The 26,473-nt window shown below is 43.3% G+C and overlaps 1 protein-coding gene across 8 annotated transcripts in view; it reads right to left on the reverse strand.

Annotated features, from left to right (window-relative positions):
• usp25 (ubiquitin specific peptidase 25) overlaps positions 1 to 26,473 on the reverse strand; it is a 193,253-nt gene that overhangs the window by 88,305 nt on the left and 78,475 nt on the right. For all 8 annotated transcript variants that reach the window (XM_068041275.1, XM_068041274.1, XM_068041273.1 and 5 more), the window contains 9 exons: positions 25,815 to 25,891; positions 25,233 to 25,306; positions 20,265 to 20,422; positions 19,098 to 19,225; positions 17,816 to 17,911; positions 13,338 to 13,505; positions 11,388 to 11,596; positions 5,343 to 5,413; positions 4,663 to 4,891 (listed from right to left, as the gene is read on the reverse strand). In XM_068041275.1, the coding sequence (XP_067897376.1) occupies positions 4,663 to 4,891; positions 5,343 to 5,413; positions 11,388 to 11,596; positions 13,338 to 13,505; positions 17,816 to 17,911; positions 19,098 to 19,225; positions 20,265 to 20,422; positions 25,233 to 25,306; positions 25,815 to 25,891 (1,210 nt within the window). The remainder of the gene's footprint in view (positions 1 to 4,662; positions 4,892 to 5,342; positions 5,414 to 11,387; positions 11,597 to 13,337; positions 13,506 to 17,815; positions 17,912 to 19,097; positions 19,226 to 20,264; positions 20,423 to 25,232; positions 25,307 to 25,814; positions 25,892 to 26,473) is intronic.

Consider the following 26,473-nt stretch of genomic DNA (forward strand, 5'->3'; position numbering starts at 1 on the left):
TTTTAATCAAGTTTACTATTGCAGCCCTATCACTTAAAGATTATCCACATTGTGGGGGAAAACAATGTAATTGCTGATGCTTTGTCTAGAATTTAACTTTGCTTTATGAGTACAAAGATGGTACAGGACAGAATTGTATTAGTTACAGGTATAGAATGAATGAGAATGTAAATGTGTTTTAATATTTTTTCATATTCTGTTTTTTTGTCCACACTTTATAATGAAATGCATTTAAAAATGGTGTATCATTCCTCCAAGGGTGGCGGTATCATGATAGTGCTTCCATCATTAATATTTTTGTGGTAGAAAGTACCGAGGAGATGCTGGCCTTGGTTTTTTTTAAAAAAGGGTCACTGGAAGGACACTTGGGATTTTGTTTAAAAACAAACTTACTGGAAGTCACATGTCTTAATTTAAGCAAACAGCCGGAGCCTTATGGATTATGGAACTATTTGGAGTTTAGAGAAGTCACACATCCAGATTTATGGTGGTCAGGAGGTTTTGTTTTCGTTTTCAGATTTTTGGAATGTAGTTGGTGTGTATCCTGCTAAGAGAGAAGCCATCCAACTCATCCTTTGCCATCTGTGTTGAAAAATCTGAGAATCCAGTGATAGCTGAACCCACCGATACAGTAATTCTCCCGAAAAGCCTGCAGAACTACTCAACATCTCCTGAACGAACTGTTTCTGAAAAGATCCCAATGACAATCACATGTGTCTAGTGATACACGTCTACGTGTATCAGGTCGCCAGACCGAAAGTCATCTGGAACATTTCATATCGAATCCTTTTTCTTCAAGAATTAACAAGTATTTGACCAAAGTATTTTTGTTTCAGTTACAGTGATCTCTGCAGAGAAAGCTTCTTTATTTTTTTCTTTAACCGGTGTGCGCGCATGTGTGGTGTGTTGGGTTATTTAGAATAGAACATATTGATACTTTCATATTTCAACCTGTGTGTTAATACGCTTTGCATCTTTATTGAATAAGTTTGTCTTATAATAAATTAATAATTTTGTTGTTTATTAAAGAAACCTGGATGGTGGATTTTTATTCTGAAACTAACATATAGTATATAATTGGCCGTATCAGTAACTAGGTAAAACAGTTATTAAAACATTAAAAATAAATAGAGACTGAAAAGGCTAGGGTCGTTTTCCTTACAGCAGTGAAGGCTGAGGGGGGACCTGATTGAGATATACAAAATGATGAGGGGCACAGATAGGGTAGATAGGAAGAAACTTTTCCCCTTAGCAGAGGTGTCAATAACCAGGTGGCATAGATTTAAGGTAAGGTGCAGGAGATTTAGAAGGGATTTGAGGAAAATTTTTTTCACCCAGAGGATGGTTGGAATCGGGAACACCCTGCCTGAAGGGGTGGTAGAGACAGGAACCCTCATAACATTTAAGTAGTATTTAGTTGAGCATTTGAAATCCATAGCATACAAGGCTACGGGCCAAGTGCTGGAAAATGGGATTAGAATAGATAGGTACTTGATGGCCGGCACAGACACGATGGGTCGAAGGGCCTGTTTCTGTGCTGTATAACTCTATTTAAATATATGTTGTGACCAGCGGTGTATTGGAACAAGAGAAAGACACGGCGCATTTCTCCAACCTCTGTCATAACACAATCCTAGTGCTGCTCAGTCTGAATTTCCATGTTCCAATTCCAAGTCGAAGAGCTGCCTGACTTATTTGACAGAAACTACAGATCTGATCAAGCTGCTGACCTTTGGTATCAGGGAGGGATTCACTGCCCAGCATAACATAACTTTGACGATAGCTTTTCTGATGCTCCGTCTCTCTCCTTTCAAAAGGAAACTGGATGGGCACTTGAGGTAAATAAACTTGCAGAGCCACGGAGATAGAGTGGAGGAATGGGCTGACTGCTCTGTTCTACAAATGACCTCCTTCTGTGCCATAATGACTCTAGGACTGTCTGCACTCAGGCCCTCTTCTTGCCCCCCTCACTTTCTTCTGAATAATAACATTCCTCTAGCTTGGCCCCCTCTGTCACCTCACTTTCTTCCTGCTGTTGGTACTCCTGTACTAAGCGACTAAGAGCCCCCTCCACAGGCAAAAGGCACCTTTACGACAGCAATTTGCACTTAAGTAACCAAGAACAACGGCCCAGGCTGCTTCACAAAAGCAAAATTAGACAAAAAAAACTAATCAAGCCAAAGGAATAGATATAAGGAGGAAGGGAACTAAAAACTTAGTCAACGTCATAGGTTTTCAGGAGAGTGCTAAAGAAGGATGGAGAGAGATGTTTAGGAAGGAAATTCCAGAGCTTAAGACACAGACGGCTGATGGCACGGCTACCAAAGGTGCAGTGAATGGAATGGGGAATGCACAAGAGGTCAGAATTGGAGGAATGCAGACTTCTTGGAAGGCTGTCGATGTTGACAGGGTTAGGGAGGGGTGAAGCCATGCAGAGGTCCAAATACAATTGAGAATTTTAAATTTAGGGCCTTCAGAAACTACAAACTAAGGTTGATCAGTGGACACAGGGGTAATGGGTGAGCAGGAGCAATACAGGAATTATTTTTAATCCTCAATTAAGAAACAGGCAGCAGAGCTTGAGATGAGCTCAAATTTTTGGAGGATTGGAGACCAGCCAAGGCAGCATTGGGGTAGTTGAGGCTGGAGATGATAAATGTATGGATGATGGTTTCAAGACTGATGCAGGGACTGAGATGGGTGATTTTACAGAGGTAAAAATAGTTGATCTCTGTGATGGAGGGAATTTAGGATGAGAAGATCAGCTCAGAGTCTGACAGAAGGCTGTCATAGAGTTATACAGCACAGAAACAGGCCCTTCGGCCCGCTGAGGCTGAGAACGAACTGTTTCAGCCTGAGAGTAGCCGGGCTGGGGGTTGGAATCGGTGGTGAGTGAGAGTATTTGGCAAGTGCCAAAGATGATCGTTTCAGTCTTCCTAATGACTAACTGGAAGAAACTGCAGATCACTGGATGTAGGACAAGCAGTGAGACACCACAGAGGCATTAGATGGGTCGAGAAAGGTGGAGGAGAAGCAGAGTGGATACATATAGGTCCCACATGTTGCCATGTCATGGGTTGATGTAGCATGTAGTTGAGAAATAGGAAGGGGTCAAGTATAGATCCTTTGGGGACTCTAAAAGGTCAGGTAAGGAAGACATTGCTGAAAATGCTCTGACTATGAATGAATAGTTAAAAATGGAATCAGGCGAGGACAGAGTTACTCAGTTGTCAGCGGAGTCAAGGCTTTCGAAGAGGGTGGAGTGGTCAACCGAGTCAAAGGCTGCAAAGAGATCAAGGAGGACAGGAAGTGATAGTGCACAAGAGTCACATTTACAGAGAATGTGATCTGTGACTTGGATTAGAGTAATGGCAGTGCTATGACAGGGGTGAAAACCTAATAGGAGGGATTCCAATGTGGAGTTGTGGAAAAGATGGGTAAGGATTTGGGAGGCAACAACACATTTAAGGATATTGAGAAAGCAAAGGGAGGTTGGAGGTACAAAGAATTAAGAAGAGCATGATGTACACCTTTCAGCTCTAACATTTATTGGGACTGCAATAGCCACCAAAGAAATAAATCAGAATTACTAGTGCATGTACGATCTCATGAAAAGAGAGGAAGCCAATCAGCCCTGCGAGCCTGTTCTGCTGCCATTCAATGGGATCATGACTGACCTGAGATTTAACTTCATATATCTGCCATTGTCCTATATCCCTTACCAAAAATCTATCACAGTTTAAAATTAATAACTTATCGAGCATCAATTGCCATTTGCGGAAGACCATTTGAAACTTCTACTACTCTTTGAGTGTAGTAGTGTTTCCTAATTTCATTCATGAAATGTCTGGCTCTAATTTTTAGATTAACCACCCCCAACCCTAGATTCCCCAACCAGAAATAGTTTCTCTTTATCGACCCCATCTGTTTCCCTTAATATCTTGAAAACTTCGATCAAATCACCTTTTAACCTTCTAAATTCCAGGGAACCTAGTTGGTGTTATCTCTCCTCGTAATTTAACACTTGGATTCCAAGTATCATTCTGCTAAGTCTACACTTCACTCCCTCCAAGGCCAATATATCCTTCCTAAGGTGTGGTGCCCAGAACTGCTCACAGTACTCCAGGTGTGGTTTAACCAGGACTTTGTGTAGTTGAAGCATGATTTCTACCCTTTTTATTCCAGTCCTCGAAGAAGACTGGTGGAAGAAGATAAAATAGTTGAATTTCAATGGCAGGAGGTCAGTAATCAGAAGACACAGATTTAAGACAATAGGCAAAAATGCCAGAGGGGAGATGAGGACATTTTTTCATTTTATTCAGCAAGTTATGATGATTTGTAATGCACTGCCTGAAAGGGTGGTTGAAACAGTAACTTTCAAAAGGGAACTGTATAAATACCCAAAAAGAAAAATTTGCAGGGCTATGGGTAAACAGCAGGGGGAAGTGGGACGAATTGGATACATCTTACATCAAGGGCCGACTGACCTCCTTCTGTACTGTATGATTCTATGAGTAGAAACTGAAACACAACAGAAACAGAGGATTCACTCAAACACACCATCTCAAACTTAAAAGCAACAGTCCACCACAAATGCTTTCCATACAATACACACACACATGCAGATTTGGTGAAACTTGAGTATGCAGCTAATGCAAGTACCTTCTATTAAGTATCGCTCTGTGTCATTTATGTACATTAAACAGTATGCACTAGCATTCCTGTAACCACCAAAGGAATCGCGTTCTAGCTCCTCCCAGGAGGATTTGGTAACAGCAATGTCGTTGTATTTCATCCACCTCTCATGGTGGTGATCATGGATGTAGGCCCAGTAATGCCCAGCATTAGCCTGACCTTCATGCACCAAGACTGCATGCAACCTGTAAGGAACCTAGAGTACAAAGGGAAGATATGATCAGCAAAGGCTCATTACATTGAAGAACACAAACGTATGTAAGAAACTCCATATGCTGATGCTGTAGCTTCTGATATGCATTAAAGTTGGTCAAGTCTGCACTCTATTCTCTCATGCTGATTTAAAACCCTCAGAATAACATGCACATATAACTTCAAAAATAGTATTCTTGTTAAAATTCTCAGTAAAGATTCCATGGGGGACATTTCAATAGATCAGTTCTAATGAAGGGTTGCAGCTGAAATGTTATCCTGTCTTTTCCCCTTCAGAGGTTGATGGGCTGGCTGAATGCTGTTAACCCTGCCTGTTGCAAAACCAACTGCACATCAATGGAACTTGAACCTGTAGGCTCTGCCCTTCAGTTGACCTGCTTATTCCAACAGCAGATTGCCTGAAGCTCAGTTAACAACATAGGAAATGTACTTACTTGCATCATGGTCTTGTCGGTGTACATCAGATCGATTGTGCGGTGAAGCCTGGCAATGCTCTCTTGCAGATCTGCAAACACGCCAGAAATTATGATTGACAGTTTGAACAGAAACACAGTTTGCACTTTTATGGGGACTGAACATAAGTAATTCCTACTTAATATTGTCATGCTAGGCCCCCACCTGCCAAGAATGAGGCACATTAATTTTGTCATGAACATTGATTTTAAACTGTTACTGGAGTGAAGAAAGGACTTGTTAAACAGATCAGCCGTGGCTGGAAAAAGACATTAGCATATTAACACGGTGACTGGAACGACAAAAGTCCATTCCCTGACACATTCGATCACCAGGTATTGTGTGTAAGAGGAGCATTCCAGAGACTGCTAAAGTGATACAATCCAAGATGTGGTCATACCAGTTAGTAACATGACTAACCTGCTTGGCTACCTGGGTTTTTCTGAACTGTACAAACAGTTTGAACTCAAAGACATTTTGCTCCTGGACTGAGAAGATCTCTCCTGTCTGCTCCCATCTTTTGCTCACAAGCCTCTGAATCCACTAAAGACACATGAACCCCAAGAGAGAAAAGTCTCCTACAGCGAACAAAGTTTAAGAAGAATACTGGGCCCCAACGAAAAGCAAGATCTACCTGCAATCAAGCACTCTACATTGAGCTCGAAGAACCGTAACAAATACCCTTCAGATATTGCCTCAAACTTTTCCACTTTATTTTTTTCTTCTGCTTTTCTCTGTCTCTATTTGCATGTATTGTGTATGCATGCTAGCGTGGGCACGTCGTGTATCTGTAGGCGTCAACTGAATTAGAGTTCAAGATTAATAAGCTTCCACCTTTTTTGTTTAAATCTAAGAAAACCTGTCTGAATTGGTTTCTTTGCCTTATAATTGGAAAGCAGTGAACAAGGATTCACCAAGGGGGAGCTAGAAACATGGTGTGTTTAAAGTTAAACCCTGTTATGGTAGGACCAGGTGAAGGCTGAGAGGGACCCTGAGACACCTTCCTCACCTGGTTGTAACAATATTCAAAATAATGACAACATTGTCCAAATTTTGGACAGCTTGCTTAAAAATGAATTTTGAGGATTGCCTTCCGAGTTATGGTTAGCCAAAAGCAAAATCCTTCTCTTCACCCATTTGTCTACAGAATTCTACAGGCCTTGGCTGTAGTTGTTCTTCGTGTGTGAGCCGAAACAGTGATTGTCCACAATCTATGTGAGCAGAGAGGGCATCACAACCAAACCCAGTGCTGTCGTCACTAAACAAGGACATGCATACTTTAAAGGATTCACTGTACAATTATTGTGAGCCCAGATGCCAATTTAAGGTCCCAGCTTAAACCCGTTAGATCAGTATGACATGGGACTGCAGCTTAAGTGCAGATACGGGATGCCTGAAATGGAAGGTGTTCCAATCCCAAGCACCAACATCCTTCATAAAATAAAATCAGAAAATGCTACTCCTTCTGAAAACAGGCTAGCATTTTAAGTATAGACAGCCATCAGAACATGTTTCTGTTCTAACTAAGGCCTCTACTCAAATCACTAACCAGTTTATTATTAGGGAAATCAAGGGTTTTGGGAAACAGTCAGGAAAGCGTTGAGGCCCAGATTGGGTCAGCTATGATCTTAGTGAATGGTGGAGCATGCTCGAAGGGCCGTATAGCCTCCTTCTGCTCCTATTTCTTATGTTACGTTTCCTCAGATCCTGACAAATCTATTTACTGCCAGGGTTTTCTGGTTCTGCTTTGAATTTCCAGCATGTTCTCATTGCTCAGATAGCACAAGAAGTAGTACAAAATTAAAACAACGGCACGAAGGGTTTTATTGCAACACCAATGAGAGGTCACAATTAAATAGTTTCATTGTGGAGTTCAGGCATGTCAATCCATGAGTGGTATTTAATTGCTTTACTCAGTCATCCAAGCCTGTAAGTTCCCTGGTACTTTCCGAACTTCCCCACTTCACTTCCTCATCACCCTCATTGTTTTGGCTATCAAGTTCTCTTACAACTTCATGAAACCCTGATCTCCTCCACGCCCTTCGAGGGGACAAGAAAAGTGGCAACTTCGCTCCTTCAACCTCTTCAAGGAGGCAATTTCTTCTAGCCTATCAAGTTCAGCTACCTTTTAGCTTTGACAATGGCATCGTTTACTGACATTCTTGGCCTCATTGTACTCTTGGATCTCACATGGAACACTTGCACATATCTGCAGTTTTTTTTGCTGCCATTGAGAATTTTGGTTTCCTATCAATCTCTGTCTTCTCCCCTTCAACAATGTTAAGCTCCCCTTTGAAACCGTAGCCGATCCTCAGATACTGCTTTCACATGTGGATAGCTTCTTCTGCCATTTTTCAAACTTGCGAGCATCAATTCCTAACCTCCTTTTGAGGTTTTAAGCATTCTCTGCCACATTTTTTCTCCCCACTTCGATCAATACTATTACCATGGCTCCTCTGATCTCTTTCTTACTCCTCCTAATTCCCAATTGCAGCACCCTCCACAATGTTTCGCCTTCCTGCATCCTCACAAAGTTGGAGAGTCATAGAGTTTTGCAGCACAGAAACAGGCCCTTCGGCCCAACGTGTCTGCACCGACCATCAAGCACCTGACCAAACTATTCCCATTTTCCCGCACTTGGCCCGTAGCCTTGTATGCTATGGTGTTTCAAATGCTCATCTAAATACTTCTTAAATGTTGAGTGTTCCTGCCTCTACCACCCCTTCAGGAAGTGTGTCCCAGATTCCAACCACCCTCTGGGTGAAAAAAATCTTTCCTCAACTTCCCTCTAAACCTGCTGCCCTTTACCTTAATTCTATGCCCCATGGTTATTGAACCCTCCGCTAAGGGAAAAAGTTTCTTCCTATCTATCCTAATAATGCCACTCATAACTTTGTATACCTCAATCAGGTCCCCCCTCAGCCTTTTCTGATCTAAGGAAAACAACCCCAGCCTATCTAGTCTCTCTTCATAGCTGAAATGCTCCAGCCCAGGCAACATCCTGGTGAATCTCCGTTTCACCCTCCCCAGTGCAATCACATCCTTCGTATAGGGTGGTGACCAGAACTATACACAGTACTCCAACTGTGGCCTAATCAGCGTTCTATACAGCTCCATCATAACCTCCCAGCTCTTTTATTCTATGCCTCGGCTAATAAAGGCAAGTATCCTGTTTGCCTTTCTAACCACCTTATCTACCTGTCCTGCTGCCTTCAGTCCCCTACTCCAACTTTTTATTTAGTTTTTCTTGGATATGGGGTGACACTAGCAAGGCTGCCTATCCTCTGAGGTGGTAATAGGCGTGCTCCTTGTACCATTGAAGCTCTTGCAGCGATGGGTAATCCCACGGTGGTGCCTGCTCTTGGGATATGATTGCCTATTTCTAGCTTCCCTGAGAACCAGTGTGGGACTGGAATCGTGTACGCCAGACTGGGCAAGGGTGGCAAGATCCCTGCCCTGATTAACTTTAGCGAACCATTAAAGTCTTCGCAACAATCCTGCAGATTCCATGGTTATCTTCTAGCGCTGGCCCAAAAATGCCAAGATTTATGAAATTCAGTTTTACAATTTACCGTGATTAATCTGAATTACTTGTTCAGTACGACAACTGCCACATTACTGCACCATCAATCTTTCTCATAATCTCAAATTCACTAAATTCCTGTCTTTTGTTACAACCGAGGCGGGAGGATTGCACTGTTGATTCTAGTTCCATTTCTCCACAGGTCACAACATATATTTAAATTTTCCCGCTTACCGATACAGTCAATCATATACGATATTTTTCCCAGAATAAAACACACTAAACAGGTTTCTTTAGTGAACAAAATTATCAGTTTATTATAAAACAAGCCTTACCCAGTAATGAAGTAAAGCATAAACACACAAATTGAAATTTTAAAGCTCCCTTTTTACCTTAGCCCTCATACTCTCACACATACGCTCAGATACATACACTGGTTAATCAGAAAAATGAAGGGATTTTTGTTTAGAGCTCTGTTACAGACCAAAAAAAAACACAGTTGGGCTGAACATTTGCTCATTCTTGACGAAAACAGAGGAGATATGTTGCGTTTCAAAACTGGCATACAGTCTGGCCTCAGAGTACACATTGATGGGTCACGGGGATCTTTTAGAACAGTTCTTCTCAGACAGCATTGAGAATTAATTTAGAAAGCTTTTATTCAAAGACAGCAGACAAGATGAATTGACACAGTGGACTGTCAGGGTCTTTTAGAGGGGTAGTGGAAAGCTGAGCTGGGTCTTCTGTCCTTGTTTAGGAATTCTCTTCTTTCCTTGCAAGTTCTCTTCCTTTTTCTGCAGACTTCTTAAAGCGATGGAACAGGCTGGGCTGAGCTGGGTTCTGTCCTTCAGTTTTATGCTTTTTATAATTCCAACCCCCTTTTACATAGTTCATTCCCAACTCCAAACAATTCAAAAGTGAAGCCGGAAACAGAAAATCCACCACGTGACCTGTCACTTCTCTGCACACATCTTGCTCGGTGACCAGGGTTTCTGTTCTATTTTTAACTTGTCATGTGACAAGAAGTAAATGATGTTGTCAAACAAGTCCTTTCAGTGTTATCTTGATGAGCCTCTTGGAAAAAAAACTGGTCCAACATTTCTTCACCTTAGACTGTATGCCAGTTTTGCAACGTAACATATCTCGTCTGTTTTCGTCAAGAATGAGTAAATGTTCAGCCCAACTGTGTTTTTTTTGTCTGTAACAGAGCTCTCACTTTCCATCCCATTAGCCTCCATATCCAAAGGATCATCTTCCACCATTTCCGCCACCTCCAGCGTGATGCCACTACAAAACGCATCTTCCCCTCCCTTCCCGTCAGCATTCCAAAGGGATCGTTCCCTCCGTGACACCCTGGTCCACTCCTCCATTACCCCCACCACCTCGTCCCCTTCCCATGGCACCTTCCCATTTACCTCCTCTCTCCTCACTATCCCAGGCCCCAAACACTCCTTTCAGGTGATGCAGCGATTTACTTGTACTTCTTTCAATGTAGTATACTGTATTCGCTGCTCACAATGTGGTCTCCTCTAAATTGGGGAGACAAACGCAGATTGGGTGATCACTTTGCGGAACACCTCCGCTCAGTCCGCAAGCAGGATCCTGAGCTTTCGGTTGTTTGCCATTTCAACACTCCCCCCTGCTCTCATGCTCACATCTCTATCCTGGGTTTGCTCCAGCGTTCCAGTGAACATCAACGCAAGCCCGAGGAACAGCATCTCATTTACCGATTAGGCACACTACAGCCTGCCGGACTGAACATTTCAGAGCATGACGGGCCCCCCATTTTACTTTTATTTTTAGTTATTTTTTTCTTTTTTACATTTTTTTTTGTATGTTTATTTTATTTCATCTTAGTTTGTTCAGTTTGCTTACCCACGTTTTTTTTCATGTTTGTACTTGCTGCTGTTCAATCTTCAGTCCGTTAACACCCTATCTGTACTGATGCTTTGTCTTTCAACACACCATTAACATATTGCTTGCCTTTGCTCCATGACCTTCTGGTCAGCTAATCTGTGGCCGTGTCCATTCTACACCTTCTCCTTTGTTATCTCTTGCCCCATCCCAACTTTACTTGCTTATAACCTTTGACATTTCTAATATTTGCCAGTTCTGAAGAAGGGTCACTGACCCGAAACGTTAACTCTGCTTCTCTCTCCTCAGATGCTGCCAGACCTGAGTATTTCCAGCATTTCTTGTTTTTATTCCAACATTTCTTCAGTTTGACTATGAATTCTCAAAAAAATATTAACAAAAACAGCACTTTCATAACACTTTCCTTCCTCATACAATCTAAATTACCTATTCGCTACTACTTCATCTCAGATTCCCTCTTTCGCTTTGATGGGTGCCTAAGAGCACCTTTCTTCTAGGCTCCTCAATAAATCATGCAACAGCACGATTGTCATATCGCAACATTGGGATGGAATAGGTTTTTAAACTGAGAAATAATTCTACCTTATATGGTAGAGAATCAGATCAGGGCAGAACAAGAAATTTGTACCTCTAGTGTCATTCTCCACCTCCATCCTCCAGCGATGTAGACAACCTTCCAACACCCTCAGCTCATCCTCCGTGATATGTCGCGGTGCAGGATGCATCGGAATTTCCGGCGGAACCCTTGACTGTGTGAAAGGTTTGTGAACTACCGGCCGCTGAAGAGGGGGTGTGCAGGGAGCTTCTGTGGGTGCCAAGGGTCCTTGTTCCATTGGACTGTCGGTAGTTTATGTACAATAAAAATAGGATGGTTAATTAATTTTTCCAAGCATTTTACAACTATCCCAAACATCTAAATCTGTGCAGATTCTGTGCTCCATATGATGCTATATCAAGGGTAAGGCTACCTCCCTAATCAAAAGAAGAAAATAATTCTTAGCTTATCCTCAAGTCTTCAACATCACAAGCCACCCCCACACCTCCCCCCAGCCAGCCAAGAAGCCTTCAAAGTCTACTAACACCATTTCCAAAACTGCTAAGTGTAAGGATGTGGCAGGCTGAATCTCCTCCGATTTACTCTTAATCCTTGTGCAGGAGCATCCAGCCTGCAATCCTCATACACAGAACAGTATAGCTGAGAAAAACAGGACAACAGAGTGGATGAATGTCCCACCTCTGCTGCTCTGCACGCATTATATCCTGTGTTACCGATAGGCTTTCATAGAGGGGTGCATTGTTGACAATATTAAGGTGCTCAAAGTGCAGGACAGAAACATTTCAGCCATCTAGAGTGAGCATGGAGGGTAGTTTTAACACCTGTTCTCTCTCAGCATCCCCTACTATATGTATGTAAGATCTGTTTCCTAGACCAGACATTCTGCAGTTTCTCAAGCTGCACAACGAACCAGACTGAGACTCTCCAAACTCACCTCAGATTGCAGTCAAAGGAGATTTTCATCCAATCACCAGCTAAATACAAACCCAAGGCCCAAGAGTTGAAAGGTCAGTTTCTAACCCACTGCTTCACCCACTCTTTCCTAACATTTCCAAAATGATGTACATGCTTTCAACTGCAAGCAATGGTTTACTGCAAAGGGCCTGTAGAATATAAAATGTCCAAAGCAGGAATAAAAACTAATGAAGGGAGTAGTTTGTTTTGAAGATCACATGGAACAACCAAAAGCACAAATTCTCCGGATGCCCTTATCAACATTCCTCCCTCAACCAGAACTGCAAAAAAAAACAGTAACTAGTGCTTCACCTCGCTGCTTGCTAGCGATCTTGTGCAACAAAAAAAAGCTATGTTTTCTTAGATAGCAACCATAATCAGTTTTCATTTATAACTTTATGATGAAGGGATTGGAGTGTGTAAGTAAAGAAGCCTTAATGTAATTGGTGAGACCTAAGGAAGGATATACTTGCCTTAGAGGGAATGCGACAAGGTTCACTAGATTGATGCATGCGATGAGGGGTTTGTCCTATGAGGAGAGATTGAGTAGAAAGGATCTATATTCCCCAGAGTTTAGAAAATGAGATTCATTGAAACATCATTCTGAAAGGACATGACAGGGTAGATGCTGGGAGACTGTTTCCCCCGCTGGGGAGTCCAGAACTAGGGGTCACAGTCTCAGAATAAGGGGTCGCCATTTAAGGCTGAGCTGAGGAGAAATTTCTTAACCTTTGGAATTCTCTACACCAGAGAGCTGTGGATGCTCAGTCGTTGAGTATATTCAAGACAAAGACCAATAGATTTTGGGATACAAAGGGAATCAAGGGATATGGGTTTAGGGCGGAAAGGTGTAGTTGAGGTCGACCAGCAATGATCTTATTGAATGGCAAGGCAGCTTTGAAGGCCGAATGGCCTACTCCTGCTCTATTTCTTATGTCCTTATGACTTCAAAGTAATTAATTGAAATACATCTGAGAGATGTGAAAAAGTGTTATATAAATGCAACATTTTCAAGAAAAATTTATTAATTGCTAATTTATGCAGAACTTCCTGCATTATTATACGAACCTCTCTTGCCTGGCTGTTGTCTGAGATGCTGCCGTGTTATTGGGGGGAGTAGTTTCAACATCTTCCACCGGTGAGGTACACACAGGCTTACTGGAGGCAAACTCCAAGGCATACTGGAGAACGTCTGCCAGAGGGAATCGTTTGGGGCCAGAACCATAGCTTAAATACCTGGGAAGAGAAAAAGAAAGCCAACAAAATTGGAAGGAGTAGAGAAAGGGGAGGGGGGGGGGGGGGGGGGTTACAGGAAGAGGGGGAAGTGAGAAAGGAAAAGCGATTGTTAAAAGAAAAAAAAGCAGGAATCAAGCATGTGTAAAAATTACCACTGCTCGGATCTGTTCAAATGGGGTTTTTTTATTCATTCATGGGATGTGGGCGTCGCTGGTCAGGCCAGCATTTATTGCCCATCCCTAATTGCCCTTGAGAAGGTGGTGGTGAGCTGCCTTCTTGAACCGCTGCAGTCCATGTGGGGTAGGTACACCCACAGTGCTGTTAGGAATTGAGTTCCAGGATTTTGACCCAGCGACAGTGAAGGAATGGCAATATAGTTCCAAGTCAGGATGGTGTGCGACTTGGAGGGGAACTTGCAGGTGGTGATGTTCCCATGCATTTCCTGCCCTTGTCCTTCTAGTTGGTAGAGGTCGCGGGTTTGGAAGGTGCTGTCTAAGGAGCCTTGGTGCATTGCTGCAGTGCATCTTGTAGATGGTACACACTGCTGCCACTGCACATCGGTGGTGGAAGGAGTGAATGTTTGTAGATGAGGTGCCAATCAAGCGGGCTGCTTTGTCCTGGATGGTGTGGAGCTTCTTGAGTGTTGTTGGAGCTGCACCCATCCAGGCAAGTGGAGAGCATTCCATCACACTCCTGACTTGTTGCCTTGTAGATGGTGGACAGGCGTTGGAGAGTCAGGAGGTGAGTTACTCGCCGCAGGATTCCTAGCCTCTGACCTGCTCTTGTAGCCATGGTATTTACATGGCTACTCCATTTCAGTTTCTGGTCAATGGTAGCCCCTAGGATGTTGATAGTGGGGGATTCAGCGATGGTAATGCCATTGAATATCATGGGGAGATGGTTAGATTCTCTCTTGTTGGAGATGGTCATTGTCTGGCACTTGTGTGGCACGAATGTTACTTGCCACTTATCAGCCCAAGCCTGAATATTGTCCAGGTCCTGCTGCATTTCAACACGGACAGCTTCAGCATCTGAAGAGTCACGAATGGTGCGGAACATTGTGCAATCATCAGCGAACATCCCCACTTCTGACCTAATGATTGAAGGAAGGTCATTGATGAAGCAGCTGAAGATGGTTGGGCCTAGGACACTACCCTGAGGAACTCCTGCAGTGATGTCCTGGAGCTCAGATGATTGACCTCCAACAACCACAACCATCTTCCTTTGCGCTAGGTATGACTCCAGCCAGCCGAGAGCTTCCCCCCCGATTCCCATTGACCTCAGTTTTGCTTGGGTTCCTTGATGCCATACTCGGTCAAATGCTGTCTTGACGTCAAGGGCAGTCACTCTCACCTCACCTCTTGAGTTCAGCTCTTTTGTCCATGTTTGAACCAAGGCTGTAATCAGGTCAGGAGCTGAGTGGCCCTGGCAGAACCCAAACTGAGCATCACGGAGTAGGTTATTGCTAAGCAAGTGCTGCCTGATGGCACTGTTGATGACACCTTCCATCACTTTACTGATGATTGAGAGTAGGCTGATGGGGCGGTAACTGGCCGGGTTGGACTTATCCTGCTTTTTGTATGCTGGGAACAGTGGCGCAGTGGTTAGCACCGCATCCTCACAGCTACAGCGACCCGGGTTCAGTTCTGGGTACTGCCTGTGCGGAGTTTGCAAGTTCTCCCTGTGACCGCATGGGTTTCCGCCGGTTTCCTCCCACAGCCAAAGACTTGCAGGTTGATAGGTAAATTGGCCATTGTAAATTGCCCCTAGTGTAGGTAGATGGTAGGAGAATGGTTGGGATGTGGTAGGGAATATGGGATTAATGTAGGATTAGTATAAATGGGTGGTTGTTGGTTGGCACAGACTTGGTGGGCCGAAGGGCCTATTTCAGTGCTGCATCTCTAAATAAAATAAAAAACTTTTCCACATTGCAGGGTAGAAATCAGTGTTGTAGCTGTACTGCAACAGCTTGGCTAGAGGTGCGGCAAGTTCTGGAGGACAGTTCTTCATTACTATTGCCGGAATATTGTCAGGGCCCATAGCCTTTGCAGTGTCCAGTGCCTTCAGTCGTTTCATGATATCACACGGAGTGAATCGTTTTGGCTGAAGTCTGGCATCTACGATGCTGGGGACTTCAGGAGGAGGCCGAGATGGATCATCAACTCGGCACTTCTGGCTGAAGATTGTTGCCAATGCTTCAGCCTTATCTTTCGCACTGATGTGCTGGGCTCCCCCATCATTGAGGATGGGGATATTTGTGGAGTCACCTCCTCCAGTTAATTGTTTAATTGTCCACCACCATTCACGGCAAGAGCTTAGATCTGATCTGTTGGTTATGGGATCACTTAGCTCTGTCTATCGCATGCTGCTTACGCAGTTTGGCACGCAGATAGTCCTGTGTTGTAGCTTCACCAGATTGACACCTCATTTTGAGGTGTGCTGCTCCTGGCATGCCCTCCTGCACTCTTCATTGAACCAGGGTTGGTCTCCTAGCTTGATGGTAATGGTAGAGTGGGGGATATGCTAGGCCATGAGGTTACAGATTGTGGCTGAGTACAATTCTGCTGCTGCTGATGGTCCACAGCACCTCATGGATGCCCAGTTTTGCATTGCTAGATCTGTTCGAAATCTATCCCATTTAGCTCGGTGGTAGTGCCACACAACACGATGGAGGGTTTGGATCAGCTGGTAACACTCTTGAAGGACTTGAGTACATGATTCATCTGGAATTTCAATAGTACTGAAGGAGTGCTGCATTGTCAAGATAATCTGTCTTTTGGCTGACTTTTGTTTGATCACACTCCTGTGAAGTGCCTTGGCTCATTTTGCAATGTTAAAGGTGATATATTTATGTGCTGTTGTTGAAACAGTAAATCAAGACCTTATATCTACATGTTCAGGTAGATGCAAAAGATCCCAGAACACTTTTTTTTTGAAGAAGAGATGAGCATTCTTCCAGCTTCCTGGCCAACAATGCTTCTTCGCCTGACATAGACCAAAATAGATTAACAGAATATTTGGTGTTTGTTGCCTTTGCTGCTGCTGTCTGCCTACAACACCAGTGACAACACTTTAAAACTATTTATTTAGTTTTTGAGATGTCAAGAGGCCATGAAATATAAATGCAATTTCTTTCTTGTCCTCAGCTTTTCTTATCCACAAGCATAAACAATGTGCACATTATGCCTGGTTTTAAGCTATATTCTCCCTTCTCTGGGTTCATCTACCTGTATTCCAACTACCTGTATTCCAGGCAGCATTCTCTGCTCAGTTCCTACCCTCTACAGGGAGAATCTTGCCAGCGTAACCCTCTTGCACTGAGCAGATTTTCTTAATGGGTGAGCTTGGACAGTGAGCATTGACATGTGGGGGAGGACGAGTGCATCACTGTTGAGAGTGACCCTGTTCTCACCCAACGTCACTTTCCAAGAAAGGTTACTGGATATCAGTCAGGAGCAGCAAAATCTGGCAGATTACTCCTCACCCAGCCCATGGGCGCTGAAACAAACTGTAACACTGCACTTCCATCAACTAACTCAGCATACAGCAATTCAATTCTATGGCTATCCGAGTCAACATGGCTCAGTCCTGCACTCAGCCCCTGATGTGCCCAATTATAATGGTTGACAATGAGATACCGAATGGAATTGCATGGCATGTATAGCACAGAAGTAGACCAATCAGCAAAATGGCCTGTGCCAGTGTATATGCTGCACTCAAGTCTCCTCCCACCTTAGATCATCTAACCCCGTCATCATATCCTTCCTTTTTTTTCCTTCTTCCTGTGTTTATCCAGCTTCCCCTCAAATGCATCTATCCTAAACTCTTGACTAGAAAGAGGGGCGGCACAGTGGCGCAGTGGTTAGCGCCCCCGCAGCCTCACAGCTCCAGGGACCCGGGTTCGATTCTGGGTACTGCCTGTGCCGAGTTTGCAAGTTCTCCCTGTGACCTCGTGGGTTTCCGCCGGGTGCTCCGGTTTCCTCCCACAAGCCAAAAGACTTGCAGGTTGATAGGTAAATTGGCCATTGTAAATTGCCCCTAGTGTATGTATTTGGTAGGGAATATGGGATTACTGTAGGATTAGTATAAATGGGTGGTTGTTGGTCGGCACAGACTCGGTGGGCCGAAGGGCCTGTTTCAGTGCTGTATCTCTAAAATAAAAAAATAAAAAAAATAAAAGAGCTACAAACCCGACACAAAACAGCTGTGGTTTAACTACCAGACCCTTGATCAAGTTACATTAAAGGGACAAGATTTTTCTTTGCTTGTTTCTAACTACTATTCCCCAGCAAACCACCTTGTTCTTGTACCTTTCCAATCGTTGCTGCAACACCGTAAGGTGGTCCTTCAGCCGCCGTATCTCTTCCCGCTTGATCCTGGTGATTTCTCTGTTTTTATCCATGTACCTGTATTTTTAAACAGCCATACCATCCAATTAAGAAAGAACTGCCAATCTCACTCCCTAAAACATCAGAATCAAAGACATCAAAGGTGGGGGTATGAGATCAATGAATTTCATAGCACAGAAGGCGGCCATTCGGTTCATCGTGCCTGTGCCAGCTCTTTGAATGAGCCATCCAATTAGTCCCAATCTTTCCCAATAGCCTTGCAAGTGTTTCCTTTTCAAGCATAGATCCAACTCCCTTTTGAAAATTACTACTGAATCTGCTTCCACCACCATTTCAGGTAGTGCATTCCAAATCATAACTCAATAAGTAAAAGAAATAATTCTTAGCACCCCTGTGGCTCTTCTGCTGATTATCTTAAATTTGGACCCTCTCTACTTACTGACTCTGCCACCAGTGGAAATAGTATCTGCACTTACATACTCTATTATAACTCTGCATAATTTTTTTTTAATATGAAGGAGAACTTAGTGATGGTGGAGTCATAACAGAATTCCCCAACCACAACCTCTACCACTACCAATCTTCGCGTTGTGAAACAGGGATACTGTTGTGAAACAGTATCTGACATAAGGTATTTAATTCGGGATAAACTGATACCTTGAAAGACAAGCTGGACAATCATCAAGGGATACAGAAATATTAATAGCACAGCTTGATAAGTTTTCCTCCAGGAGCAGTCAGGGAGGGAATATAGTATCCTTGAAAGTACAGGATCAATAAGTGGCAGCAGTGCAGAGGAGGGAAGACTGATGAGAGTCCATGATAGAATCATGCATGCAACTCTGCATGAATCGAGCTTGACGGCCCTGATAATCTGGACTTTCATATGCTGCGCACAGTCCTAACTGACGCAGCCAGAATGTGGAAGGTTGGAACTTTCTCTGCAGATTGGATCAAAATGAAACGCATACTTTACGTGCTTGGGTTCAGCATTAGAATTACCTCTCTACCTCCTTTAAGATGCTCCTTAAAGCCCTACCTCTCCTAATTTCTCCTGACATTTTGTAAAATTTCATCTGATAGCACTCTTGTGAGGGGCCTTAGGTCATTTTGCTACGTTAAAACACTATATAAATGCAACTTTCTGTTGTTATGGCTTCGCAGCAAACATCTTTCTCAGAGCACCAGGATACTCTGTTCCAGTCTATTCAATATCAACACACAAACCACAGGGTTGCTGTACCTGTCCATGTATAAGACAGATGGAAATTCCAATTTGTGATGGATCTTCTCAGGCCTTCCCAAAGCTTGATTAAACTCAAATCTGGAAAGTTCGAAGGTTAGGACAGGTGGGAGTGCAGTGAACCAGTGCTGTGGAAACAGAAGACCATTACTGCAATAAAAAAATTGACCAGGAAATCATGTATTTTCTTTTGGACAGGGAAGCATAACTGTCCCAGAAAGATGCAAGTGTTTCTCATTGGCTGTGAATTTCACATCTACCCAGTTGTTGAGGAAATTAAACCATTATTGCAGATCACCAGGGCCCTGAGAAAAATTAAATCCAGCCAAGTATTTGTTAAGTTTACGTTTGTGATAAATCTTGCACTGTGAACATTACCCAATTTAAAGCTAACTTTTCATTAATATGGGGTAATATGGCGAAGAACCATATAGCAAAGGAAGACCATTTATCCCAACATTTTGTTCCAGCTTTTCACTACAGCAATCCAAACAAATCCCACTGTCCAGCTTTCTTCAATCTTGGCAATATTTTACCTTCTGCTTCAAACAATTTATCAATTTTTCCCTTGAAAGATTCAATGATCACTACCTCAATACCAAGGTTTTCCATGCTCCAATAACCATTAAGAAATTTCATGTACTCTCTTTATTTTTTATTTTTATTTATTTAGAGATACAGCACTGAAATAGGCCCTTTGGCCCGAGTCTGTGCCGACCATCAACCACCCATTTATACTAATCCTACATTAATCCCATATTCCTACCACATCCCCACCTTCCTTCAATTGTGGGGGATGTGGAGAGAGAAATAGAGTTAACATTTCAGGTCGATGACCTTTCATCAGAACTGTTCTGAAATGCCACATCATCAACAGAAGGCTATACGATGGATCTAAGCCTGTGGAAACATGATTTTCCGTCAATCAATGGCTGCACAATATCAGGTACAAGCTGGGATGGGAGTAAGGGAGGGTATAGTCCAGTACTGCCGAATAGCAGACTACTTTGAACAAAAATTGACTGCTTTAAAGTTGCCTTTCCTTTCACTGTATCAACTCATGGTATTAATGTTTTCAGCAGGGTAAGAAGCTTCACGTTAACCTAGTACGTCAAACATGATACTGAATTAACTAGAGGATTCAGCAACACCTCTGTGAGAACCCACCTCTTGTCCAGACTTCGCAGAATTGGCAGAATTTTCTGCCTGTAAGGACTCAATCTCGCCTTCAACCATTGCAGCCTCTAGGCACTCGTGAAGATCCTTAAATCCATTCACCTGCAACGGGTACTGTCCGAACATCTCTGAGTTCTCAAATTTTTTTCCTATTGCAAAATTAGAGGTATGTTTAACGATATTAGATTGGTTGTGATTTGCAGAATTTGTGCTGCCTTTTAGTACAATTCAATATGCTCAATTTAATGTGTCTGCCTTTTAAAAAGTAAAAGTACTTTCTTCACTGACTCGATTGCAGAAAGTAATGTGTCACTGAACCATGCGGACAAGAAAAGGGAGCAGGATCAATCTTCCATCTGTTGAGTTAGCTGATCTGAGTCATGGCAGCAGCAGAGGAGTAATAATTGCCCTCACCACCCTGAGCTGGGGAGGGAAAATTAGGCAGGGCTCTGCTCCTGATCCCAACCTGCATGAAGTACTTAAGCTTGGGTATCAGTTAAGGACAGGACAAGACTTGGCAGTAATGTCAATCGTGATCGAACACCTTAAAACTCGCCCAATCCCCCCATTTACTGTTGTTCTCCCCCAATTTCACCATTCACTGGTACCTTCCTCATTTTCTGGTGCCCTCCCCCAATTCCCCATTTACAGGTTCCTGCCCCCAACTTACTAAGGAGGAACACAGAAAGAGCTTTATTCTCTAGTCCCATCTGAAAGCCCTTGACAGGCAAGTGAGGAGGAAGCTTTATGTACAACCCCGTGATGTACCTGTTCTGCGAATGCTTGTAGGAACAGTGTAGAGGGGAGTTTTACTCTATATTGATCCTGCGATGTACACGCCCTGGAACGTTTTATCCTAGCCCATACAGTACCTGACGGCAGTGCTTGATGTTGACAAATTAGTTAAATAGTGATAAAATCCCACACAAGGAGACACAACTAAACTTTTAGCATTGGCTGTAAAAAAAAACTGCATTAAAAATTAAAGTTGCTGAACAGTAGCTTAGATGAGGGGTCAGAGTGTAATGTATCCAAGTTTGCTGACGATACAAATCTAGGTGGCATAGTAAACAGTGAGGAGGATGCAAAGAGGCTGCAAAGAAAAATAGACCAGTTATGTGTGTGGGAAGAGCGTGGCAGATGGAGTACAATGTGGGGAAGAGTAAAATTATCCACTTTGGCAGAAAGAATGGAAAAGAATATTTTTTAAAAAGTGAGAGATTAACAAATAGAAACATAAACATAGAAAATAGGAGTAGGCCATTCAGTCCTTCGAGCCTGCTCCACCATTCATTATGATCATGGCTGAACATTCAACTCAGTCACCTGTTCCCGCTTTCGCCCCATATCCTTTGATCCCTTTAAACCCAAGAGTTATAACTAACTCCTTCTTGAAAACATACAATGTTTTGGCCTCAACTGCTTTCTGTGGTAGTGAATTCCACTCTCTCTCCTCAGACGTCTGTCCCGCCATCCCAGGAATCAGTCTGGTAAACCTTCGCTGCACTCACTCTATAGCAAGAATATCCTTCCTCAGATAAGGAGACCAAAACTGCACACAATATTCCAGGTGTGGCCTCACCAAGGCCCTGTATAATTGCAGCAAGACATCCCTGCTCCTGTACTCGAATCCTCTCGCTATGAAGGCCAACATACCATTTGCCTTTTTTACCGCCTGTTGGACCTGAATGCTTACCTTCAGCAACTGGTGTGCGAGAACACCCAGGTCTCGTTGCATATTCCCCTCTCTCAGTTTATAGCCATTCAGATAATAATCTGCCTTCCTGTTTTTGCTACCAAAGTGGATAACCTCACATTTCACTGCATCTGCCATGCATTTGCCCACTCACTCAACTTGTCCAAAGCACCCTGAAGTCTCTCTGCATCCTCCTCACAACTCGCCTTCCCACCCAGTTTTGTCTCATCTGCAAATTTGGAGATATTACATTTAGTTCCCTCATCTAAATCATTAATATATATTGTGAAAAGCTGCGGTCCTAGCAACGATCCCTGTGGTACCCCACTAGTCAAGGCTGCCATTTGGAAAAAGACCCATTTATCCCTTCTCTCTGTTTCCTGTCTGCCAACCAATTTTCTAAACATCACAATACACTGCCCCCAATCTTATGTGCTTCAATTTTACACGCTAATCTCTTATGTGGGACTTTGTCAAAAGCCTTCTGAAAGCCCAAATAAATCACATGTACTGGCTCCCCCCCATCAACTCTACCAGTTACATCCTCGAAGAATTCTAGTAGATTTGTCCAGCATGTTTTCCCTTTCGTAAATCCATGCCGCCTCTGTCCGATTCTACCACTGTTCTCCAAGTGCTCTGCTATAAAATCTTTGATAATGGACTCTAGAATTCCGACTGGTCTATCATACTCTGCTTTCTCTCTACCTCCCTTTTTAAACAGCGGGGTTACATTAGCTGCCCTCCAATCTGTTGGAACTGTTCCAGAATCTATAGAATCTTGGAAGATGACCACCAATGCATCCACTATTTCTCGGGCCACTTCCTTAAGTACCCAGGGATGCAGACCATCAGGCCCTGGGGATTTATTGGCCTTCAATCCCATCAATTCCCCCAACACCATTTCTCTACTAATACTGATTTCCTTCAGTTCTTCTCTCTCACTAAACCCCGTGTTCCCCAACATGTCTGGTATGATATTTGTGTCCTCCTTTGTGAAGACAGAACCAAAGTATGCATTTAATTGGTCAGACATTTCTTTGTTCCCCAAAATAAATTCCCCTGTTTCTGACTGTAAGGCATTTGTCTTCACCAAACTTTTCTTCTTCACATACCTATAGAAACTTTTACAGTCAGTTTTTATGTTCCCCACAAGCTTGCTCTCATACTCTATTTTCCCCTTCTTAATCAATCCCTTGATCCTCCTTTGCTGAAATCTAAACTGCTCCCAATCCTCAGGTCTGTTGTTTTTTCTGGCGAATTTATATGCCTCTTACTTGGATCTAATGCTGTCTCTAATTTCCCTTGTAAGCCATGGTTTGGCTACCTTTCCCATTTTACTTTTGCGCCAGACAGGAATAAACAATTGTTGCAGTTCATCCATGCCCTCTTTGAATGTTTACCATTGCTTATCCACCGTGATCTCTTTAAGTAATGCTTCCCAATCCATCATAGCCAACTCATGCCTCATACCTTCATAGTTTCCTTTACTAAGATTCAGGACCCTAGTCTCGGAATCAACGACGTCACTCATCATCTTGATGAAGGATTCTATCATATTATGGTCGCTCATCCCCAAGGGGTCGCCCACAACTAGATTGTCAATTATTCCTCTCTCATTACACAATACCCAGTCTAGGATGGCCTTTTCTCTAGTTGGTTCCTCAATGTATTGGTCTAGAAAACCATACACTCCAAGAATTCCTCCTCTACAGTATTGTGACTAACTTATTTGCCCAATCTATATGCAGATTAAAGTCACCCATAATTACAGATGTTCCTTTATCGCATGCGTCTCTAATTTCCTGTTTAATGCCATTCCCAATATCACTACAGTTTTGGGGTCTATCTACAACCCCCACTAACGTTTTTTGCCCCTTAATGTTTCTCAGCTCTACCCATACAGATTCCACCTCGTCTGAGCTAATATCTTTTCCCACTATTGCGTTAATTTCCTCTTTAACCATCAATGCAACTCCACCGCCTTTTGCTTTGCGTCTATCCTTCCTAAATACTGAATACCCTGGATGTTCATTTCCCATCCCTGGTCACCTTGCAGCCACATCTCCGTAATCCCGACTATATCATACCCATTTACATCTATTTGTGCAACTAATTCATCCACTTTATTGCGAATGCTCCGCGCATTAAGGCACAAAGCCTTAAGGCTTGTCTTTTTAAAATTACTTGTCCCCTTCCCACTATTTTTCACTGTGGCCCTGTTTGATTCTGGCCCTTGATTTCTCTGCCTATCACTTTTCTTATTCCCCTTACTATCTTTTATTTTTGTCTTTGATTCCCCCCCCACCCCCCCCCCACCCCGCTCCTCTGACTCCTTGCAAAGGTTCCCATCCCTCTGCCGTTTTAGTTCAAACCTTCCCCAACCACTCTCACAAATACTCCCCCGAGGACATCAGTCCCGGTCCTGCCCAGGTGTAACCCGTCCAGTTTGTACTGGTCCCACCTCCCCCAGAACCGGTCCGAATATCCCAGGAATCTAAAACTCTCCCCCTCACAATCTTGAGTCTCCGAAAGATTTGGGTGCCCTTGGACACAAATCACAAAGTTAACATGCAAGTACAGCAAGCAATTAGGAAGGCAAATGGTATTTAAGCCTTTATTGCAAGGGGTTTGCAGTATAAGAGTAAGGAAGGATTTCTGTAATTATATAGGGCCACACCTGGAGTAGGGTACAGTTTTGGTCTCCTTACCCAAAGAAGGATATAATTGTTTTAGAGGGTGTGCAACAATGCTTCACGAGATTAATCCTGGGGAGGAGAGGGTTGTCCTATGAGGAGATCGAGTACAATGGGTCTATATACTCTGGAGTTCAGAAGGAGGAAAGGAGATCTCAAGAAAACATATAAAATTCTTAGAGGGCTTGACGGGATAGATGGCAAGAGGCTGTTTCCCCTGGCTTGGAGAATCTAGAAATAGGGGTCATATTGTCAGGATAAGGGGCTGACCATTTAGGACTGAGATAAGGAGAAATTTCTTCTTGCAGACGGTTGTGAATCTTTGGAATTTCACACCTCAGAGAGCTGTGGATGCTCAGGCTTGGAATATATTCAAAACTGAGATCGATAGATTTTTGGACACAAATGGAATTGAGGGATATGGGGATCGGTCGGCTAAGTGGGCTTAATGTAAAGGTTCAGCCATCACTTAATGAATGGTACAGCAGTCTTCAGGGGCCATTTTGGCAACTCCTGCTCCTATTTCTTATGTTCTCAGAATACTTTTGAGTTGGTCACAATGTACATTACCTTCATGCATCCCCACAGCCAGGAACCGTCCATAGAAGAGCTCCACCATTGGGTTCTTTGGCTTCTCACCATCCCTAAGAAAATAAGAAAGGAAAACTTTGCAATATACACTAGAATAATGCTGGGTAAGCAAACATAGCATCATGCAGCATACAAGGCAGTATTTCCGTCCACTGTGCCTATCCCGTCTCTTTGATAGAACCACCCAATTAGTCACACTCACCCTGCTCTTTCCTCATAGCCCTACAAATTTCTCCTCCAAGTATTTATCCAATTCCCTTTTGAAAGTTACTATTGAATCTGCTTCCACTGGCATTTTAGGCAGTCTATTCCAGATCTGCATACCAGTGAGCAATGCCTAAACAGATCAGCTTTCGAACAAATGAGCAATGCCACAGAGCAACTCCAGCGCGCTAGCAAGCAACGCCATAGAGCAGCTTCAGTACATCGGTGAACAATGTCTCACGAGATCAGCTTCGGAATACTAGTGAACAATGCCACAGGAGATCAGCTTCAGCATACCAGTGAGCAATGCCACAGGAGATCAGCTTCAGATTTTCCTCAAAATCATACCAGGCTTACCTCTCCTCCTCTGTTTTCACCTGAAAGGCATCTTCTAGCCAGTCCAAAAGCTTATGCGTAAACTCACTCACGTCTTGCTGTAGAACAGGACAGGGAGGGAACAATACTGAGTAAAAAGCCAAACTTCTCCACAAGATCATCCTTGAAAGGCACTTCCAATGTGTTCAACACCAAAAATAACTTGCAATTGCAAAGCACCTTTAACATAGTAAAATGTCCACAGGAATGTTAACAATTGAAATTTGACACCAAGCCACATAAGGAGATATGAGGTGAGGTGACCAATGGCTTGGTCAGAGGTAGGTTTTAAGGAACATCTTAAAGGAGGAGAGCAAGGTAGAGAGGCAGGAACTTTTTGAGTAGGAATTTCAGAACTTAGGATCTAGATGCATGAAGGCAAGGCCACCAATGGAGGGGCTAAGAAAATGAGGGATGGACGAGGCCAGAGGTGGAGGACTGCAGAAAATCTGAAGGGTTGTAGGTTCCTGGTTACCTCTAGACTTGACTAGTTAAATGCACTGCTGGGTAACCTCCTACGGTCCACCTTTCGTAAATTTGAGGTCATCCAAAACTACTGCCCGTATCCTAACTCGCATCAAGTCCTGTTCACCCATCGTCCGTATACCCACTGAAATACATGGGTTCCAGGTTAAGCAATG

The sequence above is a fragment of the Heterodontus francisci genome, chromosome 10 (genome assembly GCF_036365525.1).
Source record: "Heterodontus francisci isolate sHetFra1 chromosome 10, sHetFra1.hap1, whole genome shotgun sequence".
NCBI lineage: Eukaryota > Metazoa > Chordata > Chondrichthyes > Heterodontiformes > Heterodontidae > Heterodontus > Heterodontus francisci.